This window comes from Cloeon dipterum, chromosome 3 (genome assembly GCF_949628265.1).
Source record: "Cloeon dipterum chromosome 3, ieCloDipt1.1, whole genome shotgun sequence".
NCBI classification, from domain to species: Eukaryota; Metazoa; Arthropoda; class Insecta; order Ephemeroptera; family Baetidae; genus Cloeon; species Cloeon dipterum.
Window position 1 is genome coordinate 7,030,618 of NC_088788.1, and position 23,036 is coordinate 7,053,653.

At 36.1% G+C, this 23,036-nt stretch overlaps 4 protein-coding genes across 4 annotated transcripts; 3 read left to right on the forward strand and 1 right to left on the reverse strand.

Moving 5' to 3' along the window:
• Positions 1 to 25: 25 nt before the first annotated feature.
• LOC135939334 (uncharacterized) lies at positions 26 to 9,692 on the reverse strand. Its single transcript, XM_065483650.1, has 5 exons — positions 9,475 to 9,692; positions 9,089 to 9,257; positions 8,890 to 9,019; positions 4,804 to 4,975; positions 26 to 962 (listed from the first exon to the last, which is right to left on the reverse strand). The coding sequence occupies exons 1-5, from the start codon at positions 9,673 to 9,675 to the stop codon at positions 693 to 695; spliced, it is 942 nt and encodes a 313-aa protein (XP_065339722.1). The 5' UTR covers positions 9,676 to 9,692; the 3' UTR covers positions 26 to 692.
• Positions 9,693 to 14,232: 4,540 nt separating this feature from the next.
• On the forward strand, positions 14,233 to 16,455 carry LOC135941151 (uncharacterized). Its single transcript, XM_065486452.1, has 4 exons — positions 14,233 to 14,654; positions 14,726 to 15,020; positions 16,037 to 16,259; positions 16,448 to 16,455. Exons 1-4 carry the CDS (start codon positions 14,434 to 14,436, stop codon positions 16,453 to 16,455), a joined length of 747 nt encoding a protein of 248 aa, XP_065342524.1. The 5' UTR covers positions 14,233 to 14,433.
• On the forward strand, positions 16,446 to 17,552 carry LOC135941158 (gustatory and odorant receptor 22-like). The gene is made up of 4 exons (XM_065486465.1): positions 16,446 to 16,720; positions 16,785 to 16,853; positions 17,247 to 17,336; positions 17,403 to 17,552. Exons 1-4 carry the CDS (start codon positions 16,517 to 16,519, stop codon positions 17,550 to 17,552), a joined length of 513 nt encoding a protein of 170 aa, XP_065342537.1. The 5' UTR covers positions 16,446 to 16,516.
• A 1,467-nt stretch (positions 17,553 to 19,019) lies between these two features.
• Positions 19,020 to 22,575, forward strand: LOC135941159 (uncharacterized). The gene is made up of 6 exons (XM_065486466.1): positions 19,020 to 19,278; positions 20,379 to 20,663; positions 21,310 to 21,723; positions 22,171 to 22,239; positions 22,302 to 22,391; positions 22,447 to 22,575. Exons 1-6 carry the CDS (start codon positions 19,075 to 19,077, stop codon positions 22,573 to 22,575), a joined length of 1,191 nt encoding a protein of 396 aa, XP_065342538.1. The 5' UTR covers positions 19,020 to 19,074.
• Positions 22,576 to 23,036: the final 461 nt, after the last annotated feature.

Here is a 23,036-nt window from a genome sequence, read left to right on the forward strand (position 1 = left end):
ATAATTTTATGAGGACAATATTTTAATCATTAGATACTACATGTACAAATTTTCTTCACAAAGTTGATCAAGAAATTGACATACACTATTTTGCATAGCTCTAACAGGAACTAGACAATTACAAAACATTTTTTTTCAATAGCCGCACTTATACCCCACAAGCAGGACTTTTTTCTTAATTTAAAATGGTTGAATATTTGGGATTTCGGGAGAGCTTTATGACTGCTGGACCATTTTCAAATTGATTCTAAATTATCTCTGATTTTAATTAATTTTATAAATCGCTTTAAACTGTACAACTTTTACAATCAGATTTTTTATGACAAAAATGCGCAGCTTTTCTGTCGCGGGTGTCTATAGAGATAAAAATTGTAACACCTTCCAAAGAGTGTAAAATTTAATGACTTTTCCCGTCTATAAATGATCACGTTTTTATCAGAGGAATCGCTGATCACCAACCAACAACCCCACTTATTACCTTTTGGAGCTATAAAGAGGAAAAGTTTCAGCAACAAGTTTGAAATCCTACAATTATGTAATTTTATCCTAGTTTATGCAACGTCAAATTTTATACAAAAATACCTATTTTACAACAATCGAACTCTTTGCAAAAGCCTTTCTAATTACTCCAGTATGAATGTACATAATTTTTTCGATTTTTACACTTGCCGATGCATTTCCCCAAAAAGGAATTAATATTCGCCGGGAACTCTGAATGCGTCATCCTCGATGGTCATGACGTTTGTTTTCGACCTTTTGGAGCGCACGGCGGCGGCCCTGAGGTTGTGCTCTCTCAGCCTGTCGCGCATGTTTTGCAGGTAGAGCGCTCTGTTCTCCAGCGTGTTCTCGAATTTCTCCAGCTTGCGCTGCATCTTGGCCATGCTCTCCAGCTTCTTCAGCTCGACTGGCTTCGCAGATGAGATTCTCTCGTTGATCCGACGCGCACGCTCCAACTCAACCTCCTAAAACAAATTGCAAATTTTTTATTTAGTATATTTTGCTTGGAAGGCGACTTTTAACACACGATTTCACTCTAAAAATGTTTTGTTATGGCGTGAACAAATTTATTTTCTATCGTTCTCTGTGGTTTAGTTCAGTTTAAGATTATTTGTCGCCTAACATAATGATAAAAAGCCCTAAAAGCTAAAAGCCTATCGAGATAAACATTTGTGTCGATATTTCTTGAGTTCAGGACGCGTTTGTTAGGAATTTTCAGCCTTAAAAAGCTAATAATTGTTGTGGATCTTATTGATCTGAAGAGGTGATTGAAACATGGACAACTCTTCCAAAAAATGTCATATTTAAGTTATTTTCAATAATTTAATTAATGATTTAATTTTTTTAATTGCCAAAAATGTTTACAAAGCAAATTTTGTGTCATTTTTCTGTCCCTAAGAATACACACAACGCTTAAAATTTATTATTATATTGTTTTATAAATTAAAAACAAAAACGGAAAGGAACTACAGGATAACAGTCTTATTTTCTTCTTCGAAATAACAGGCTAAAAAATATCATGGGCTCTAAATATGCTTCCCCAACACATATAGAATTAACTAATTTGAATATTTTTAAAGTTTACTTTAAAATAAATCTGTTATTAAAAGTCTTCATAATTTCAAGTTAAAATACGAATTTTTTAATTTAATCCGGTTATCTTTGAACATTTCCCCTGGGACGTTTAATGATTTAAATTAGTTCAGACACCTAAAACTTACTTAAAAATTGATTTCCACACTGATTGCACGCTCTCCACATAATATTCTAAATTTAATGCCGCAGCAGATATTATTTTATCCGAAACATAAATAATATTGAAAGCCGACAGAGCTGAATCTACGAATTACTTTAATTTAGCGAATCTGAAGGTAATTGATTACGTCCATATTTTTTTCTATTTTGATATCAATTGCCAATAAAAAATAAGTTCGTTAAAATGGAAAACATATGAGCCAGTGTTAATTCAATGTCATAATATCTGTTCAAATTGACATTGGCTTCTGCTGCTATTAATTTATTCCTGAAAACAGTTAACCAAACCACAAAAATATGACTGTTTGTTTCAAATTTATCGCCGTTAAATCAATAATATTACTACTTATTTTAATTGAATAATTATTGTGCCTATATTGGCAAAATAATCGATTACCTTGAACTAGATAATATCGAAAATAATTCAATAGAAATAAAATTACCAGGTACGACCTTGGACTTGGAAAATACGCCGAAATCCGTCTCTGTTTATTGCGTTTGTGCTATAGAATATAATTTGTCAGTGTCAAGGCGGCGGCGCGACTTCAATGTTTCGTTGCACCTTGCTGCCTTTGTTAATGCACGTGTGCAATCTTTCTTCAACCCCGCGGCCAAACAAACAAAGCTTTCAGCTTTCACCCGTGCTTTTCGAACAAAAAGTGAGCGAGTCAACGGCCGAGGCACGAGAGCCTTGCGAATTACCCCGGCTTTCCTTTATCCCCGTCCGGATCACTCTCCATTTTCATTGAATTTCCGCGCGGCGCACACGAGTCGAACGAACGTGAAAGCCGTGACTCTGCATATGAACGGGCGTGTGTGTAATTTTCGCTTCCCTATTGCATTGCATTGCGCCCCCGACAGCAATCTAATGAAAGCAGTCAGTCGTGTTGATTTTTATCATCTATGATTTCGCCGCGCGACGTCATTTATTTGACGTACTTTGCGGTGTGTGTGTGTGTTATTATTAATTCAGTGTGTAATCAAATTGTCCATAGCATTGGCCACAAAATGCGCAACGCCTAGGTCAATGTTTTATTATAATAAAAAAATAAAATATTAGAGCCACGATTTTTAAATTAAACGTTCACTTCATCATTGTTACGTAAATTACATTTAAATTATTTCTACTAGTTTAAAGTTGTAGGCGAAGATGCATATATTTTATTAAACAAAATTAAATCAAAATTGCAGTATAAACCTTTTCCTCTGGTATTTTTAAAAATAAAAAATTATAGAACTAAAGATTAATCCTGACACAAACTGTATTTAAATCAGATTTTATTGTGGCATTTTGGAGGGTCCCCTGACGAGAAAAGAAACAACCTTCTTCTCTCAAGTGTGTGAAAAGTGTTATTAGAGTGCAATCCCTGGCGCGAAAATCACGTTAAAGTTAAACAGTGCTCGTCTTACGCTTCCAAAATAAATGCCAATTCTGTAAAATATACGGTGCTTTTGACTGTCGATATTGGCGCCTGGTCATGGCGCCTCTAAGGTCAGTAACAGGCCAAAGAGTGTCACAACAGATTTAAAATAAATTACACTTTATAAAAAGGTAATTTTATATGTTTTTAACAATCAGTATAAACCAAAACCTAAATACCCGACTTATTTTTATTTTGGATTATAAATTTTCTACTAATTCGGTTTCTTAAATTAAAAGCAAGTTGCTGAGCAATGTCATTGTTTATTTTTGCGATCGAAATCCAATGAATTTGGAGCTGGGAAACCATGTGAAATTTCCAATAAAAATGAGTGAAAATTTCTTTTTTCCTCTTCATAGCCTGAGCTTCAAGCTTGAGCATATTTTGTATACATAATTATTATTAATTTAGCATTATGCCGATTGGACCATATTTTAAATTAAAAAAGGGCTTTTATTGCATGAACTAGTAAATTTACATGAATTTAATTTTATTTGGAGCCCGGCGGCAATGGAAAATATTACGTTTTTGACAAGAAATCAGTATTTAGCCGCAAAAACGGGGGTAAAAAGAGCCATGCTATTTTTCTAGAAATAACGGGAAATACATATTTCAACTTATTGTTAGCTAAAACCCTAATTTAATTCCTGCATTTAACAATATTCCAATTATATTTCAAAGTGCTGAATCTAGCAACGAAAAATGTGTTGTAATTTAAAAAAAAGCAGTTAAGGAACTTCACACTTTTAAGACTACGAGTAAAACCTCGACAAATACAGGCAAAATTTAGACCAAATGAATGGAATGCGAAATCTAATCCAATCACTTCAGCATATATAATACTCTTTTAAATATAGAGCATGATTTAATGCAATATACAATAAATTGTACACATACAGGTCCGTAATATTCTCTAATTTGACTTATTTTCATCTTCATCTGCGCATGCATTGCAAAATTAGGCAAAAAGATATATAGCACGCGGTCAAATCATAAGTTTTGCCGCCCATTTTCACATAAATTCATCACACAAGTTGAAAACAGGCTGAAAAGCCCAGTGTGAGCTTGCCTTTCAACGAATCAACCCGATGGCGCGTATTCATCCACTGTGACGCATCTGTCACAAGAGCGCGGGATGTGAATCCGCAGCCTTTAGCAATGACATTTTTGAGTGAAAACATTTTACGAAGCGTGACAAAGTGGATTGCGATATGCCTGGGCATCGAACCTCTAGCACCTTTCGTCGTCGGTTATTCTCTATTATAAACATAAAATATTTCCATTTTAGCCCATTTTAAATAATCCAGAAAATTTAATTAATCGTTTGTAGAAAAAAAATACAAAATTCCCGAAAAGTGTACGACCTTGTCCAGAATCAGAAATTCGGGCATTTCAAGCCCCGCCTTGAACAAAATCCATTAATTTGATCCGATCCGATGATCACGCGAGCCGCACACAGTGCAACCCTGATCTGAAGGGCGAGATTAATCTGCACACACACACACACTGCGCGGGCGGCTAATTATCGAACTAACTAACGTAAGGTCAAGCGGAATGACCGCCACGCGAAAACAAAAAATACGCACGCCAATGCGTGTTTCCCCAAGAATTTATTGTTTTTTTTACTCACCCTGCGGCGTTCCTCGGCTTTTTCGAGTTTTTCCAGAATCCGCTCCTCGTTGAGTGGCGTTTGGGGCCGCAGCCGCGAGCGCCGCTTCTCCAGCTTCTTCAGCTTCAACGGAGGCAACCTGGCGCCAGGGCCCAGGTTCATCGAGTCTTCGCACCGCGTCACCAACTCGTAACTGAAAAATTAATCACGCGGTCTCTTCAAAATTGTGCTCAAATAACGTGTTTTAAAATTGTCCGATGATGAAATTTAGATCGATATGAAAACTCTAAAAATTTAATTTGAAATTCCAGGAGAGGAACGACCTGCGATCTGTGACCTACTACGACCAATATGCTAAACTTAATTAACTGTGCAAAAAATCAAAGAAAATAGCCTATTTAGCCGAAGCTCTTGAAACTAAAAAGATATCTTTTCTGGAGAAAATTCATAAAATTTTGCGCGTTTTTCCGATTATGTCGGATTGATCACTCTGTGCTCGTTGCCACTAGGAAATTGACCCAATGCTAAAAGCTGCTCTGATTTCTGTTTAGAATGGCTCTAAAGTGTGCTTGCCTGTTAAAAAAACCACAATTTATTTTACTGTGGCGCCTTCTCGCCACTACTTTCCTAATAACTAGTTTTCATTAAATACGCTTCGCCAGGTGGCAGGTGGCAGTAAAAAGGTGTGCGACAAGCAGTGCACCCTTACTGCACCTTATCCCCCACTGCACAATCAGATTCGCACCGAAGCAGTCTCAGCAATAAGTTCTCTCTCCGGCTAGAATGAGATTTGGTGCGAGAAAATTCTATAAAAACTATTTCTTATACGACCCGCACTGCGGGGTATGTTGTCATAATTGTTTGTATTTCGAATGTAATATTTTTATTGCTATAATTATTTATTGTATTTGTGATTTTTGATTATTTATGTAATATCACAGTCTTGATTACTAATACTTCAACCACGAGACTTGAATAAAAGACGAATAATTTGCTCTACCAAAAGACGCATTTCTGTCACGGCTCCATACGTAACCCACACTACCTTAGAGAGGATTTTGCCACATTACTCGCACACCATTGGATAGATCGTGACAATAGGAATAAAAATCAAGAGAAAACATGGACATGGACTAGACGCTTTATTTTTCGATAAATGAGGCAAAACCTGAAATTTAATTTTCCTTCGACTAGAAAATTATCCAGTATTTCTTATTGACTTTTTGATTACTATCCTGTTCGTGTGATCCACATCTAAGTGAGAATTTGTCAACGTCAGGGTTGCCATAGGCATAAATGCACAATTTCTTGTGCAACAATTAAAACAGAAAAAACTACAAATTCTGTTTTTTCCCTCAAATTTTCGAACTTGATTCCCGATAATGTCAAAATACGGAAAGTAAACTAATTTTGTTCAATAAAAGTCCATGATGTGGTTAAATCAGTTAGTAGCACTAGAATTTATTTTTAATATTCCTTTTAGAGGTCGAATGTTTGTGTACTACTATACAAAAATGCATTTTTAAACAGTTGCAGTCGACAAATTTGTGGCCTCTGGTCAAATTGTAACAGGAAACCCCTTATAATATTTTAGATTCAGTTCCTAGCTCTCGTCCTTATATGTAGATTTAAGGTTCGAGTATTCTGAAAATTTGCTATCAGTATAAAGCAATGCAATTGAGGTCAGTCAGTGTTGATGGACGCTGGGGTGGCGCGCGCGTTTCATGTTGAAACAAAGCCATCAGCCGAATTTCCGCTCGCTTCCTGGTCAATTTGCATAATAACTGCACAGCGCGTGCACAGTGTGAGAGAGTGGCGTGTCACTGGCCAAAAACGTTAATCAGATCCGAGAATTTGCATCCGAGCCAGAGAGAGGAGACTGATGGATGGATGGATCGAGTCGGCGGCCGAGACACGCGAGCCAGATAATGCTGCTGGCCTCGAAATTTGCATAAATCGACCCTCTCGCTTTCAGTGCATTGCACTCCAGCAGTAAAATCTCCCGCCTGCCGCTGACACAATTAAATTATTTTTTCTCGTCTCCCTTTTTTACGGCAGCCCTGGACGCAAATTGCCTCCACGCGATTATCGCTTTTTTATGGCGTTGTTAAGCCGATTTATGGCGGTTCTCTAATTGGTCCAACTGTCTCATTGCCACGCAAATTTAGGGGACGAGCTAAATTCTACCAAATTCTCCAATTTTAGCTTAAAATTCAAACTGGTAAAGATTACTTGAAGATTTCATAACTTTAACTTACAGGAATTGTTTGCAAATCTTAAATTAAAATTTAATTTAAAAAGTTTTTATCCGTAGTTCAGCGGGGTCCAGATTCGTGCGACGCGCAGATATGGCGTCCGATAAAACGGTCACGTGAAAATGCGCGAAAAGAAGCAAGTTTTGGTCAATATTGTGACTGATAAATTGCATTACTTGTACTAATTTGAGTCTTTTGGATCGTAAAAACAAACTCTTGACACTCAAACGGCAATCCAAAGAGAGCTTTTTGCTCCCCACATTCAGACGCCATCTTGGATCTGCGCAGAGGGAACCAATTTTATCGCACATCTGGCTCCCGTTGCCCTAGCTCACATAAAAACGAAATTACCAATTTGAATAAAATAATCTACAATTTTAATAAATTTCATTTTTCAGAGTAACATATTTTTGTTTGAAAGATATTAATCAGATCCTTTTAAATCCCAAGCGTGACTTTTCCTTGTATATTTAAGCCTCAAATAGAACAACATAAATGTGCACGTGAAGAATGAAAATTTCCAGACATAAAAAAAGAGATAAAAATGCTATCTAAAACCGTCTAGTGTTGCGAGTTTAAATAACTTTACAGAAAAATATGCCACATATTCACATTTACAAATATTATTATTGACATTTTGTGGAAATTAATAATTAGATCGCATAGTTGTCAGATTGGAATGCGAGAATAACTCAGTCAGAAACAATTTAATCAAAAGCAACACAGTGGCATCACGTCGCGTTCATGTATTTCTGTATATGCACTGGGGAATTTGAACGAGACAGCAATAAATATGCGTGTATCTGTCGTGTTCATCTGGAATTTCGTTATCAAGCGTGTGGCGTCCATTTGAAAAAGCAGCGAGATGGAAATAGGCCAGTGTGCGGTAAACAAAATTAACCGCACGCAAGACTTCTGGATTTTTACGAAATCAGAGCCAAATATAGGTCTAATTGATTAAATGCGTTGGGTTTCTGTCATTTGTGTAACTTTCAAATCATGAAAATCTTCGGGAAGAAGGAATTATGCATATAATCTGGGGCAAGAGTCATTTCGAAACAGACGAGTGTTTGAAACAATCCGGTATTAAAAGTTTAAAATAAAAATATTATTTGTAATCTACGAAGTTTTTCAAAATTTCCCAGGTGAAATAAATAAAAAATTATATTTTGGAAGCGTTTTCTGGAAATACTTTTAATTTTTCCAGAAATATCTAAAAATAGGACAAATTTTGGCAGGTTTCAGCCAGCGAGGTCCAGATTCGTGCGACGCGCAGATATGGCGTCCGGTGGAGTATGGCGCGAAAAAATGGTCACGTTAAGATGCGCGAAAAGAACCAAGTTTTGGTCAATCTTGTGACATAATTTGCATAGCTTGTAATTTATGTCAAACTCTTGACACTCGTACGGCAATCCAAAGAGAGCTTTTTGTTTCCCACTTTCAGACGCCATCTTGGATCTGCGCAGTGGGAACCAATTTTATCGCACATCTGGACCCCGCTGGTATCAGCAAATATTTGGTGTTTTTGGCTCACAATTAGGTTTTTAAAATAAGAGTTCATAGAACCATTTAGGGAAAATTTTAACTATTCCCTATTCTCAGATTTGGAAAAAATTATCTATTGTTGGATTTTCCTATTAATTAGGCATTTTTTTCATTTTTCCCTTCGCAAACCTCTGTAAATTGCCAAAGCCTCTAATCGTTACGACTGTTTAAAAAAATTATCTTAAAAAATGTATGTCTTGAACATGTTTAGCTCTTTTTAAACTAATTACAGTTGAAAACAAAAATTATTTTTTTCAATAAGTAATCATCAGACCTATTAAATTATTTTTTTTAAAGAGGTACTCACCTCATTCCTCCTGACGTGGTAACCTTGGGTTTTGTGATCAGTCCTTCTTTGTGCAGCCGGTTGAGAATGTCCGCCTCCTCCTTCCTCAGGGCACTCACCCTCGGTGGACAAGCACTCCCGTTCAACAATTCTGCACAACATGAATGAATCGAACATTAAATCGTGGCTCTAAAAGGCAATTCATTTTGTTTTTAAATACCTGTGTTTATTCTGGGCATGCTGAACTCGTTTTCTATGCGCGGCACGGCGTCAAAGTCGGTGACTACGCCCGAGAAATCCTGACCGATCAGCTCGAAGATGCCCGAGTCTGGAGACAGTCCCGCCGGACGCACAGCACCCACGCTTGAACGCTGAGAGTCAAATGAGTCCTGAAATAAAAGAAAAAATAAACACAATTTAATTTTTTGCCAATTTTTAGGTGTAATTAGCATTTTCTGCTGAATTGTTATCTTTCAAATTATTTAAAAATTATTATAGTCTCTTCTTTAAAGAAAAATCTCCAAAATATTTTATTTTTTTTTAAATCCAAAGCAGTTTTTTTTAAATTTTAATTTGAGTCTTAATGAAGGAATTCTTAATTCTTACGCCAAGGTCAATGGTGGCGATGCCGACGAGTTCGTCCTCGAAGCCGGAGTCGACCATGTTGGGCAGCGGCGTGCGCGTGCCCCGCTTCTTGCACCCTGACGCCACGCCGGTTCCGCTGCAGCGCCGCACGCCAGGGTTCTTGCCTGCTTGCTGCACCACGCGGATCTCCTTCACTCGCCGACTGCTCTCCACGCAGCCCATCGCAGCAATCAATTACGTACACGCCTGAAAATCAAATGAAAATCTTAATAATTATGCAGTTGCAATATTTTTAGTGTAATTGTTATGATCATAAAAAGATTTTTTTAAATAAAACTAAAATATGATGATTAGTTGTATAAATTTTAAATTTTAACGGAACATTTTTTTTAAGATTATTAAATTTATTTTGTTTTTTAATGTAATTTATTATTAATATAATTCTAAAAATACTAAATTTTTTAAAAAAGCAAGCATAAACAATTTAACAAAAATAAAAATACAGTAACTGTTCAAGTAAATAATAACAAACAAAATTTTTAAAATTGGTACCATCTATTAAATGATCAGATCATGAGCAACCGAAAATTGGTGGTCCTGCCAAGATTTTTCTATCGCAGCTAAATTCCAATTTAAAAATCGCGATATTCAGCATCCATTAATTCTTAAAAATTACCAGGGCCATATTTTAAAGTAAAATTTAACTGTTCATTTAAATAAATAAATTCTTCAGTTTGAATCACAGAAGTTCCACTTTGACACAGTTATGACAATTATACCAGGGGTAAAATTAATTAATTCTGGTGCGTGACGCTGCATATTACTTTGCCTAACAGATTTATTCATGCGTTTTGAGAACCAGGAAGTCTCGTGATGAAATTCTTCGTGACGCAGTGGTCGGGAATCGAAGAGGAATCGATTTTCCCTCACGTCCGACGCAATTTGGAAAGAGCTATGCTTTCTGTTGCGGTCATTACAAAGCTCTATCTTCGTTATTATATATTTGTGAGTGTGCTGAGCGTGGGCCGAGCCGCACCTCGTTCGTCTACGCGCGTTAATTGTGTCAAGGCGGCTGCAATGTTTGTCTTTCTCCCAATCGAAACTGTCCCACATAAAACGCTCGAATTCAACTGGTTCGGTACCGCTTGCATTATTCATACTGATCTATCGGTATTAAAGGAGGAGTTGTACTGCAAAACCACGGCGGAAATTCAAGCTGAAAATATGTATAAAATAATTCCTATAAATTTGGTTACAGCCAAAATCGATTTAAGTCTAATGTGCATTTTTAGTATAACATGATTTTCAAATGGGGATAATTGTCTCCCTACTTGAAATCTGATTTTGTTTCGAAACTAAGAGTTTCCCCGAAATGTGTCATGCACTATTTGATAGATCTTGACAAGAGGAATTGATTTATTCTGCGAAGAAAATGCGTCCAAGGTCTTCTTTAGATTTATTGCACTTTGAATAACATATTTATTAAAACTCGCAATTTGGTCATTTTCGTTTGGTAGCCAACAATTCTAATAAATTTCAATTGTTGACCGGTATTGAGTATTTTAAACCTAAATATAATTTTGAGGAAATCCAATGTAATTGAGGAACATAAAAGCGATGGAATTTTTACTAACTAAAACGAGTTCGAATGAAACAAACAATTCAAACGTTCGTCTGTATTAAAATATTCTAATTATCATAGAAAATATAGAAATTATCCTGCCTCGTAAATAGGCCACAGCTAGAGGAATCTAAAATTCAGGGTTGCAAAAAACCACATTTTTTAAAAAAATGCAGTGCAGTGGTAAAAAGCGGTTCTTTTCAATTTTAACCAGTTTCTTGCACCTCGGTTTTCAATAATTTTCTAATTATTTGCTCATGACCTCGACTTGAAAAATTGTTAGGGATACATTTTTAGAGAAATTGAGGCAGCAATAGCAGTTTAAATGAAAAAATCTGCACAGTAGAGGAAATTTTGACCACTCCGACTGCAAATTATATATTTTTTCAGGGGATAAAAAATGGGATGTCAATTCATTTATTGCGCAAGAAATTGGTAAAAATTTAGTAATAAAAACTGTTAAAATCCAGTGGTGAAAACGCAACCTTGCTGAAATTGAATAAATTCCAAATTTGAATTGCATGTTTGGTTCGCCTCTTTTAAATTAATAAAAAAATACACAATAATTCTAGATAAATTGCAACTTTTCAAAAAATTATCCAGTAGATCATTTCCACTAAATTACATAAAATAAAATTGTATTAGAATTAATTTGAAATCGAATGAACTTAATTAGAATAAGCGACATTATTCTCATTTATTCAAATGACTTGTAGCGCCTCTAAGTTTTGAACGTTATGCAACTTGCGCAGCTTTCACAGCTTTTTTTAAAAATAAATTCCTATACTTTCGTCACTATAGACATTTCAAACTGTTATTATCGAAAATGAAAATATTTTTTAAACGAACTTTTTCATGGAGAATTAGAAAAATTTCACAAATCTAATGAAATGTTCATTTTTACTCATGATTTTTACTGCTCTTTTTGTAACAAACCACAACAGCCACAAACATTATTACTTAATTTACATTTTTGTTGTTTATAATGTAGCGTGATAAAACGCTTTGAAATCATTTATTTCAGTCCATTTCGTGCATTAGCAGCGACACAACACGATGACGTACAATAATGTGCAGGAATTAAATTATGGCAATTAAAAATAGCTATTTTTCCGAACATTTCCACGATTTTCAAGCCGAATTTGATTCTGCGCTTCAAGATCTATATGGCGTGAAAAAAATGCTTCTTTTAAGTTGGTTTTTAACACTTGAAAAGACAATTTTATACAAAATTAATGCTCCAAATCCCTCATTTATGAATTCTAAAAGGCAATATTCTAAAATTACCCGAAAATTCGTAAAAATAATATTTCGGGAGAAATAAATGCCCACCTCAACACTAAAATGCAACTTACCTTTGAATATGCTTTGTGTGTTTCCGCAATAGCGTGTTGTCGGAGCGGTGGCCGTGGTGCGAGTGGTCGACGGGCGAGTTCTCACATGGAAATACACGGGGGTGCGATGGGGTGGGTGGTGGCGGTGGGCATCGATTCTGCGCCCGGCGTCCACCCAGGCCGTTTACCCTTAGTGCCGCACGCCGCGTGTATGGTCAATAAAATATTCGGCCGCGCTGATTAATTCACGGCGCGGCGGCTCGCATGCGGCAAAATGCGTACTTGCATTCGTTCACACGTTTCACACACACAAACAAACACTTTTTTAAATTTATGAACGCGCACAGATTATCTTTTTCGGTAAAACCACACCGTTTAAATTCCCCAATGTGCTGGGTAATCTGAATTTTATAATTTATTATCCAACCTTTTGCTTCCTTGTTTTCGACTGTGACATGTTTTTTTTATACATATTTATTTTGTCCAATATATTTTACACCTTTTAGGAATATTTTGTATATTTTTTAAATTGCCAAATAATTTTAAAAATTTCCTAATTTTTGGATATTTAGTATTCAAGCTAAGAAGAGATTCCAAAAATACATACGTGTCCTTTTGACAAAATTGTCTTGTCAGCGCAAAAATCGTGAATCTCTTTCATGCAAACCCTTAAAACCACGCCATGAGTTTGGTCAGACCGCTAAATTCACGCATCTTGCAAAACATTTATGAAAAAGAGAAGAAAAGTTGACGCTGAGACTTATACCAATTTTAGATTTTTATTTAAATTAAATTCACATACCCAAAATTACATCTCTATTTGGTGGACGTCCCCATGATGTATTTTTATTAAGAGTTTTCTACAATATAAGTAATTTTACCTAACTTACTTAATTACTTAATCACTGAATTTCCGCATTTGCCCAAAAAAATACTCTTACTGTCAGACGAGAGGATTCTGAATAATGTGAGAAAACATGATCAAGCGCTGAACATTTTGGAGAAAATTGGCAAAAACCATCTAATTGGTCACCGTCCAGTGCGTTTCACGCACTTTCCCGCTGTCGCTTCTCGCTTTGTTACAAAAGGCAGCCTAATTTCACTTAATTATCATTTTAATGACGTTTTCATCATCAGAAAAATGTGGTAAGCAATGAATATGTGTTTGTAAATCAATAAAAATTTTCATTGTTGTGTTATGTGGAGTCTCTGCGATAGCCATACAGTCCGAGTTTACCTCTGAAAATCTTAAAAAAATTAAAATGAAAAAAAAATGTTTTTATTAGATGATTCTCGAATAAATTAGCTTAGTTTTGGGTATTTTGAATATTCCCAAAAAAATTAAAGGTTCTTTAACGGCTAGTTGAAATTTTCAGACGAATTTTGTGCGAAAATAGTAAATCTGAGAAAAATTTCCTTCGCAGGAAAAAACTGGAAATTTAATCAGCTTTCTGAATTTAGTCAATTTTTGACGCTTCTATGAACTGGTGAATTTTAATGAGGCCAAACACAGACCCCTTTTCGAAAATCTGCAATTTTTGTAAAAATTAAAAATAACTTTCAAGACTCAAAAGTACTATTTTATATCTTCTCACAATTAAATTTTCATAATTTTCCCCTCACCCCGGAAGAAATTAATTTCCTCTACTCAAAAAAGAGGGCGTAACCGGTAAAACTAAAAAAAAATTGGATTTTTGGTTTGTATATGAAACAAATTTGGTTAGTTAGGGTAAACCTTTAATGTAATATCATTTTTTAAAATAAAAAAAATCACTATCAACTTTGTAATAGAAATTAAGAAATTTAAAACAGATTAGCAATAGGAAATAACCATTTCGGTTACATAACGGTGTAATCACCGAATATATTTATATAATGTCACCATATCATTCCAGTTATTGCTTGATAAAGCGAAGCAGCGTTCGATTACTGCCAAGTGGCCGCTGGCGAGATAAATAAATTGCGAATGTATATATAAAAGTGCAAATCAGCCAGCCGCGGCAGACTAATTATTTATTGTATGCGATGATGGCCGCCTCGAGCACCACCGTGGACGACGCCCCTGATTGCGAGCAGGCGACCGTGAGCACCGCCAATGCTGGCTCGCAGACCGTCGCCCTGAAGAGTCTCAGCAGGGAGGAGACCTTTTACACCAGAATCCGCCCGCTGGCTGTTTTCAACAAGATCTTCGGCACCTTCCCGCTGGTCAACGTCCTGCAACGAGATGGAAAACTTCTTCGACACAAGTATGTAAAATTAAAGTTTCTTATTTCTTTAAATAAATAATTTATTTCGCACCCTCGATTTGTAATTCCAGGTGGTTGTGTGTCTGGCAGCTGTACGATTTTTTGCTCTGTGTGGCGGTTTTGTTTCTTTTTTACTACTCGAGCGAGCTTCTCTTGAAGCAGATGAAAAACGAGGAGGAGAAGGAAAAACTGGCGTTTTGGCTCGGCGCCACCTTTTACTCCTCGGCAATTAGGGGAGTCATCACCTTCTTCGTGTCGCACTTCTACGCCCACAAATATCCAGAGTTGATTAGCGCCATCGAGGAGTACCACTCGGGAATCGGAGCTTTGATGATCAAGGGAAAGACGCAAACTACTTTTCAAAAGGTGCAAAAACCATGACATAAATTTATCTGTTATTTTGTTATTTAATTTGGTTTTGTGGATTTAGATTTAAAGAGGAATGATACTGCAAAAGCCTGAAAATGCTTGTTGCCAATGCATAAACTCGTCCCTTAGGATTCAGTTAAAGCCTAAATTGACCTAAGAAGCACAGTAATTTTTTTGAGAAAATTTGCTGGAAAGTTACCGTGCTTTTCAAATGGTAAGGGCTGTCTCCTTACTTGAAGTCCGATTTAATTTCAAAACCAAGAGTTTCCCCAATAAGTGGCATACACCGTTCAACAGATCTCGACGAGAGGAATCGAAATATGCCAAGAAAATATGTTCAAGCACTGCAAATTTTGGAGAAAATTGGCAAAATTTGAATTTTTACTGGAGTAAGGTCCTTTTTTATTATTGCAAATTGTTGAACAAATTGTTTATCGATCAATTGTTTATGGCATCCAACAATTCAAATAATTTTCAATTGTTGCCCAGTATCATTCCACTTTAATTATTGGCTTTATCTTTTAAACATTAAAACCCAAATTCATCATTCCCCCAAAAATAAAATTTGCACGCAATTAATTTGTCTAGAACCATTCAATTTTAATTTTCTTAAAAGTTATAAATTGTTAAAACACAAGTAATCAGACTTTTAAAATATAGGTCAATGTTTTACCTTCTTACGAACTACTATATAAGTTTTATAAAATTGATCTAACACACGCATTTTTTAATTTTCACTGGAATTTGCATGACCACTGACAAAAATAATTATTTTGCTATATCCGATTGGGGTACAAAATTTTGAAATAGGAGTAGCGGTAAAAAATAAGTATTTTTTATTTAGAGGAATTTTATCAGAGCGAAAATATTGACAATTTGACACAGAAAATAATTATTTTCAGGCAATCCTATAAGATAATGTTTAAATTGGTAAAAGATAGAAATCAAATTTAACATGTCAAATTTAATATTTTTTTATACTTTTAAGGCTTAAAATTCGTTAAATATTTTAGGTTGGTCCTATAATCGCGTCGATTTTCCTGCTGGTGATGTTGGAAACGACCTCGTACATGTACTTCAGCCAGTTCACCGAGGTTGACGTGGCCGCCGTGCCTGTCGGACTCAGCTTTCTCTTTCTGTACATGTGGAAGGAGCTGCCCTTGAACATGATGATCTGCATCCTCCTCCACCTCATTTCCCGGTTTGACGAAATTCGGGACGGCGTCCGAGAGGCAAGTTTAAAATTTCTCAGCAGGCTATCATTATTTTTTTTTGTAATTTCTAATTTTCTAAGCCTGAGAAAATGAGAATTTGTGCTTTTTAATAATTTTATCACAGTTAAAATTACGACATTGTAGAATTTTAGAATCTGTCCAAAAAACAAATATTTGAGTGTTCAACAAATTAGTTTGAATTTTTAATAGGTTCGTAAGAGAAATGAAAAAGACTCAAGTTGCGACCTGGAGTGCCACCGTTTGCAGTACGCCGCCTTGATGAATATCGTGAGCCTCCTGCAAAAGTGTTACGGACTCCAACTGGCCGTCAACGTCTTCTTCCTGATCGTCGAGACGATCATCACGCTTTTCATTTTCATCGTGATATCCAAGGGACAAAATGTATTTCTTCTCGACCTGTCCATTTACAATTTCTGCTCTGCTGGAGTTTTCATTTTCTTCATGGACCGCATTGAACGAAAGGTGACAATTATTATAAAAACACTATTTTTATGGATTTTCACGACGCTCTGATTTCTGATTACAGTCCGAGCACGTACTCGAGGAGCTCTCGAACATGGATCTCAACTCCAAGTCTCGATCGCACCAAATGCAGGTGAGCTTTCTCGCCTGCTCTTATCGCTTTCTGCAAGCCGAGTTCAAGATAGGCAATTTGCTTCGCGCATCTGTCGAGCGCGTTGCATAACCTCATAATTAGTCGATAATTAGTCACAACACCACGCCACATTTTATTGCGATCACACTGTTTATGAGGCACTTGATTGCTTAATTTACTGTCCAAGAAGTTTAAAATTCATTAAGAAGTTACACAGGAAAAAATTAAAAGAAAAATCACCAAATTGATCCTAGCAAATTTAAAAATATAATTCATGGAGCCAAATTTCTTATTATATTTAAAATCCCAACAGGCTCTAATCTCGAATCAGTGCGGGTAAAATTTAAAATTGGAGTTTCGGCTTTATTTTCACATTAAAATATCAAATTGCAGGTTCAGTTGTTTGTGTCGCAAATCCAGGCACGTCCACTGCAAATTTCTGCTTCAGGATTTTGTACTGTTAATAATTCTTTAATCGGCTCCGTAAGTACACATTGAAATAACATTTCCTCTTTTCTCATTTAAATTATTGTTTAATTACCATTCCAGCTATTTGGGCAGATCGCAACGTATCTTATCGTCTTGATACAGTTCTTCCCGTACGTGCTGAAAATCGCGGGCAATAATTCTACATTATGTGACCGAGAAGGCCCAGAAATTTTGTCTAATGATCAGTACTTCTATGTGGTCCCTCGTTGACAATAAGGAGAATGTTTATTTATTGGTGAAACAATAAAAAATAATTTTACTTCGAACGCTGATTTAATTTTATTTTTTAAATCCTTCCCTTGGAAATTACTGATTTTGCCGGACTGCTTGGGTTCTAATTATCTTGATATGTGTACACAATTTTTTGTTCGTGGTGATGTACGATTTTAAATTAACTTCATATAAAAAACAATTTAGTTGGTCTGTAAAATAGGAGAACGTGTTAGTGCAGATACGCAAAATTCTGTATAAAAATTGCCCGCCTTATCTGTGCCATTTAGTAACCAAAATGTGTGATGTAAACCCTTTCGGCAGGACAAGAGCGCATCGAATGAAACTGCTTGTCCCGTTTGTAAGTGTTGAAGTTCCCGAAAACTGTTTTCAAGTTCAAAGCTACCGCTTGTGGAACAACCTCCCACCGAATTTGTGTCTCAACGAAAACCAAAGTGCTTTCAAGGAACTTTTAAAAGAACAGTTTTTCAAGAAATATTAAAAAATTTAAACAATTATGTACAAACTGATATTATTTTGTCTGGATATGGCAGTGTATGGGGCCCTGCAGAATCATAATAAAGATTACTTTAAAACTAAAAACGTTCGTAAAAAGCCTCCAATTTATTTTAAAGGTCAAGACGAGTCTAACGTCTTGGTTTTGGTGCTGCAAATATTAACAAAAAATATAAAAATCCTGTTTTTTAGTTTTAAAGTGGAACTTCTCGAAAATGAAAGCAAAAATCACTCGTATATTTCACACGAGCTCACTCTTCCCATTAGGACTACTTTTGAGAGAGAAAATTAAGTTTTGTCCTTTAAATTTGGCGTTCATTCAAACAGGCTTGAGGAGAGGAATCAAATGCACGCCTTTTTTCCTATTTTGACATGGAAAAAAATAAAATATTGTCTTCTAAAAATTTTAAACCACCTCAAAACTCTCAATTTTGAATTTTGTTTTATTTTTCACGCAGATACTCACATTGATATATTTTTAGTTTCCTTGATTTTGATTGGTTTTCTCATCTGGACCAGATTAAAAAATGCAAGATGGTAAAATTTCAGTATTTTAAAAGAAAAAAATAGTAGGTTTATGTTTTTTTAAATTCGCAAGGTGATTAGAAAATGGCAAGCTTTGTTTCCATTAAAATAATCAACAACCTGCTCAATTAGAATAGAGTTACAGCCGCGTTTGTTGCGTGTCTATTATGTGAGCGATGGGGATGGGCGAATGCATATAATTGGAATTGACCCACTTCCATCGTACCAGATGCCCCCGCGACCGTGCCGGCAGATAACGCCCTTAGAAAACAACACATTCGCATCAGCAAACCCCAATTGGAAAGTGCACACTCCAGTATTTCCCGTCGAGAGAGAAGATAAATAAACGCTACTCCAGAGGGCTATAAAATCTACGTTCCCAGTCGCGCAGCAAAAGCGTTTCGAAATGACGGAGGCGGCGGCCCAAACGACTCCCGAGGCCCAGCAGGCGGCCCCCCGGGGCCTGCCGGCCTTGCAGAAAATGCAGACGGGCCCGTTCTTCGCGAGGGTGCGGCCCTTCGCCATTTTGAGCAAGTTGATGGCCACTTTTCCGGTGCACAATGTGTTCACCAACGACGGAAGGCAGCTCAAGCACCGCTGGCTCAGCATCACCCTCATCTACGACCTTGTCGTCTACGCTGTCGTCATCAGCTTTTTCATCTACAACGCACTCAAGCTCATTGAGGTAGGCGAGACGACCATTTCTTTTCTGCGCTGTTGTTCTTAAGGGAAAATTCGTCTATTAAAAAAATATGTCTTTGAATTGATTTATATCAATTTAAGGTTATATTGTTTTTTTATTATGTTGTATACCATCGCTCCTCAAAATTTAAACATCATTAATTAATTAAATACAGAAAAAAACTATAATCTATCTAGGAATTTATTTTCATTTATGGTGGCGATTTTATTTAATTTGTGTGATACTTTATGTGATAAGAACCAAGGTCAGAAGTGGAAATTTTTGGCATTTATGACAGTAATTAAAGCGATTTTATTCAATAAATTTAGAAAAAAGACTTAAAAATTTATTAATAATTCAATTTTTATCTGTTATTAAGCTCGGACAATTTTTGGACCAACTGTTTCACGAGACAGGAGTGATTTTAAGGCAAAATTCCTCTTAGAAGTTAAAAAACGACACAGATCTTTCTTGTCTGGAGAGCTTGAACTAATTTTTAAACTAGTCAAATATTGCCTGATTTTTTAAAAATATATATCGTCAACATTGAACTATAACTGGCCTAAAAATTCATGTAATTTATATTTTAGCGCTTTTTATGGCTATGCAAATACCGTCAATCGAAATTACATACTCACTAAACAAGTTTCTTTGCAAGAAATTTGGTATTTTTTTCTCCGCTGGGAGCACATTAAATTTTATTTAACAATAAATTATCAAATTCTCCGCAACTGCTGCAATAAATTCAAAATATTATTGTAATCATTGAAAAAAAATATATTTAGTTTAAAAGAACAATAAAAATAATTTAATTAATAAAAAGTGTTTATTATTAGGCACATTGTACGGTTTTATATTTAAATTAAAATTGCTTTTATAAATTAAATTTGCAGTTTTTTTGCTCTTTTCATTCCTGTCCTCGTACCGGGAAGGGCGCGCACTGCACGAATGCTGAGTTCCGAGTGCCAATAAAACCGCGAACGGATAAAATGGGCGCACAGGGACCCAAACCCATTCAAGTTCAAAGAGATGAGAATGCCAATAATCCCAACAATAATTTCTCCTCCGAAAGAATACATAAATTTTCTATTTTTTTATTTTAGGCTGTGAGAGGGCACGATGACAAGTTCTACCTGATAATCTGGCTGTGGTTCACGTTCATCGCGGCCGGCCTGCGAAATTTCGTCCAGTTCACTCTGTGCCATGTTAGTGCTCGCCACTATCCACACCTTTTCGAAGCAATCGAGGTCTATTACAGCGGCATCGGCGCCGAGGTGATCGAAAGGAGGAGGGACGTGCTGCGGATGCAGGCCATTCCCATCGCCAGGGTGGTCATGTTCCTCGTCATCCTCACCTTCTCCTCTTACTCATTCTTCATCCAGTTCAATGTAATCGTTTCTTACTAAAAAAATAATGAAATAATATTTTTAAAAAATTTCTTACACGTAAAAAAATAAAATTTCTTACACTTCAATTATCTGGAAATAAAGTATTAAAAATGTTAAAAATGACTAATACATTTAAACAATTAATTTTGGCAAATATAATGTTTAAACAAATGAAATGATCAAATTTTGCTTGTTTTAATTGAAATTAAAAAATTAATATTGGCAAAATAATTGTTTTTAGTTAAAAAAATGACTTCCAAATTATCAGCCTTGCAATAATTTTTTTTAATTAAATATAAAAATGGAATTAGAACGTAAATTTCAGCGGGGCCAGATTCGTGCGACGCGCAGGTATGGCGTCCGTTGGAGAATGGCGCGAAAAAACGGTCAACTGAAAATGCGTTTTGGTCCAATTTGTGACATAATTTGCATTACTTGTACTAATTGTGTCTTTTGGATCGTAAAACAAACTCTTGACACTCGTACGGGAATCCAAAGAGAGCTTTTTGCTTCCCACATTCAGACGCCATCTTGGATCTGCGCAGTGGGAACCAATTTTATCGCACATCTGGCCCCCCTTGTAAATTCATCCTCCTACGAATTTAAAAATAAATAATGAAGTCATCCTTTTTAAATTAATTTCCAGAGTGAATTCACTTGGTCTGCGAGTATGAGCTACGTGCTGGTGAACCTGTGGAAGGAGCTGCCGATGAGCATGTTCATCTGCCTGTGCGCCCACTTGCGGCAGCGGTTCACGCGGCTGATCGAGGCGCTGGCCGCGTGCCGCAATTGCGGCGGCGACGACGCGCCGGCCGTCAAGCGCCTGGAGAACGTGCGGCTGCAGTACGCGGCGCTGACCAACATCCTCGGCCGCATAGAGAAGTGTTTCGGCACGCAGATTGCCGCCAACACCCTCTTCCTTGTGCTCGACTGCATCATCCAGCTGTTCATCTTTTTCGTCTACACCAGCGCCGACAACGTCTTCCTCCTCACGCTCGCCATTTACTTCTTCATCGCCGCCTGCGGATTCGTTTTCCAAGTCGACCGCCTGCAGAGGAAGGTTAATACAAATTATTTTAATCGTTCTAAGCAGTGTGCATTGATTTTATTTTAATTAATTGTTCTACTTGAAAATATTATTTGTGATTTTTCCTTGAATGGTATTTTATATTTCTTTAAAATTGAACTTAAGAATCGAATGAAAACAGTTTTGACAAACCGCAGGAAAAAATTGTCGGTATTGGACATTTTAAACTGATTCGTGAAGCAAAAAAAATAAGTTTTCAATTAAATTCCGAGAGTTCAATTTATTAAAATTAACAAAAAAAATTACGTTCCCTCTAAAGATTTAACAGATTTGTTCTTGCAACCACTCAACTCTCTTAAAATATTCAGTACAAACAATGTCTTACATTGATCCTGACATTTAATTTGAGCCTGTCAGGTTCGGAAACATAAAACGACACCAATCTCAATTCATTTAACTATAATTTTTGAAAACTTTCAGGCTGAGGGTTTGCTGGATGAACTGAACGCGTTCGAGCTGGAGGGAAAATCCATCAATTTAAAATATCAGGTTTGTTAGACAATTTTTTGTCAGATTGAAAATAAATTTAATTTTAAATGATTAATCAACAGGTGAAACTCTTTACCGCGCAGATTTCCGCTCGACCAATCAAAGTGTCTGCGTCTGGATTTTGCATAGTTAACAACACACTTGTCGCCGGTGTAAGTACGTTAGTATTTATTTAACCAGAAAATAAGACCGTTTTAAATTTCCCAGTTGTTTGGTGCGATAGCGACTTATTTGATTGTGATGCTGAACTCGTCGCAATACATTCTCGCTTGGGCAAACGACACCATCAGCACCAGGAGAGCGCAGTTCAACGCTAGATATGTTCATCTCACTTAATAAAAATATTTATGTCAACTTTTAAATTAACTTGATGCTTTCTAAAATGAAATGCTACTTTTTGTTAAGAGTTAATTGCATAATGTGACGCAAATTCAAAATTGTTATTGTTTGATAAAAAAAATTAATGTTTGGCTTGTTGATTGAAATTTAAAAATTTGAATTTTGTACAGAAAAATTTACCTATCATCTGTGAGCACACAATGAAAGAAAAACTAAATCTGGTTAAAACTACACTATGCCCGCGACAAAAATCGTACCTGACTTGTTTTGTTTCTCTCACCTGTAAGGACGAGTGTGTCAAGCGAAGCATAACTTTATTGACAGCATTCTGAGCTCCTCACAGGTAAATAAGTTAACACCAGCCCAGGGCTCAATAGAGCCAGTACATTTTTTCAAGGCATATTTATTTGTTTCTCATCTGATTGTCTCCTGTCTCCAAGAGATATTTGATCCGGTCT

What these genes read in the sequence shown, in the direction of transcription:
- LOC135939334 (XM_065483650.1), bottom strand. Translation starts at nt 9,675, where the DNA reads ATGGGCTGCGTGGAGAGCAGTCGGCGAGTGAAGGAGATCCGCGTGGTG. An exon ending in TCGCCACCATTGACCTTGGC is followed by an intron (nt 9,258 to 9,474) that starts GTAAGAATTAAG and finishes CTTTTATTTCAG; the next exon opens with GACTCATTTGACTCTCAGCG. An exon ending in ACCACGTCAGGAGGAATGAG is followed by an intron (nt 4,976 to 8,889) that starts GTGAGTACCTCT and finishes TTAATTTTTCAG; the next exon opens with TTACGAGTTGGTGACGCGGT.
- LOC135941151 (XM_065486452.1), top strand. Translation starts at nt 14,434, where the DNA reads ATGATGGCCGCCTCGAGCACCACCGTGGACGACGCCCCTGATTGCGAG. An exon ending in GGAAAACTTCTTCGACACAA is followed by an intron (nt 14,655 to 14,725) that starts GTATGTAAAATT and finishes TTGTAATTCCAG; the next exon opens with GTGGTTGTGTGTCTGGCAGC. An exon ending in CGCAAACTACTTTTCAAAAG is followed by an intron (nt 15,021 to 16,036) that starts GTGCAAAAACCA and finishes TAAATATTTTAG; the next exon opens with GTTGGTCCTATAATCGCGTC.
- LOC135941158 (XM_065486465.1), top strand. Translation starts at nt 16,517, where the DNA reads ATGAATATCGTGAGCCTCCTGCAAAAGTGTTACGGACTCCAACTGGCC. An exon ending in TGGACCGCATTGAACGAAAG is followed by an intron (nt 16,721 to 16,784) that starts GTGACAATTATT and finishes TTCTGATTACAG; the next exon opens with TCCGAGCACGTACTCGAGGA. An exon ending in CTCGATCGCACCAAATGCAG is followed by an intron (nt 16,854 to 17,246) that starts GTGAGCTTTCTC and finishes ATCAAATTGCAG; the next exon opens with GTTCAGTTGTTTGTGTCGCA.
- LOC135941159 (XM_065486466.1), top strand. Translation starts at nt 19,075, where the DNA reads ATGCAGACGGGCCCGTTCTTCGCGAGGGTGCGGCCCTTCGCCATTTTG. An exon ending in ACGCACTCAAGCTCATTGAG is followed by an intron (nt 19,279 to 20,378) that starts GTAGGCGAGACG and finishes TTTTTATTTTAG; the next exon opens with GCTGTGAGAGGGCACGATGA. An exon ending in TCGACCGCCTGCAGAGGAAG is followed by an intron (nt 21,724 to 22,170) that starts GTTAATACAAAT and finishes GAAAACTTTCAG; the next exon opens with GCTGAGGGTTTGCTGGATGA.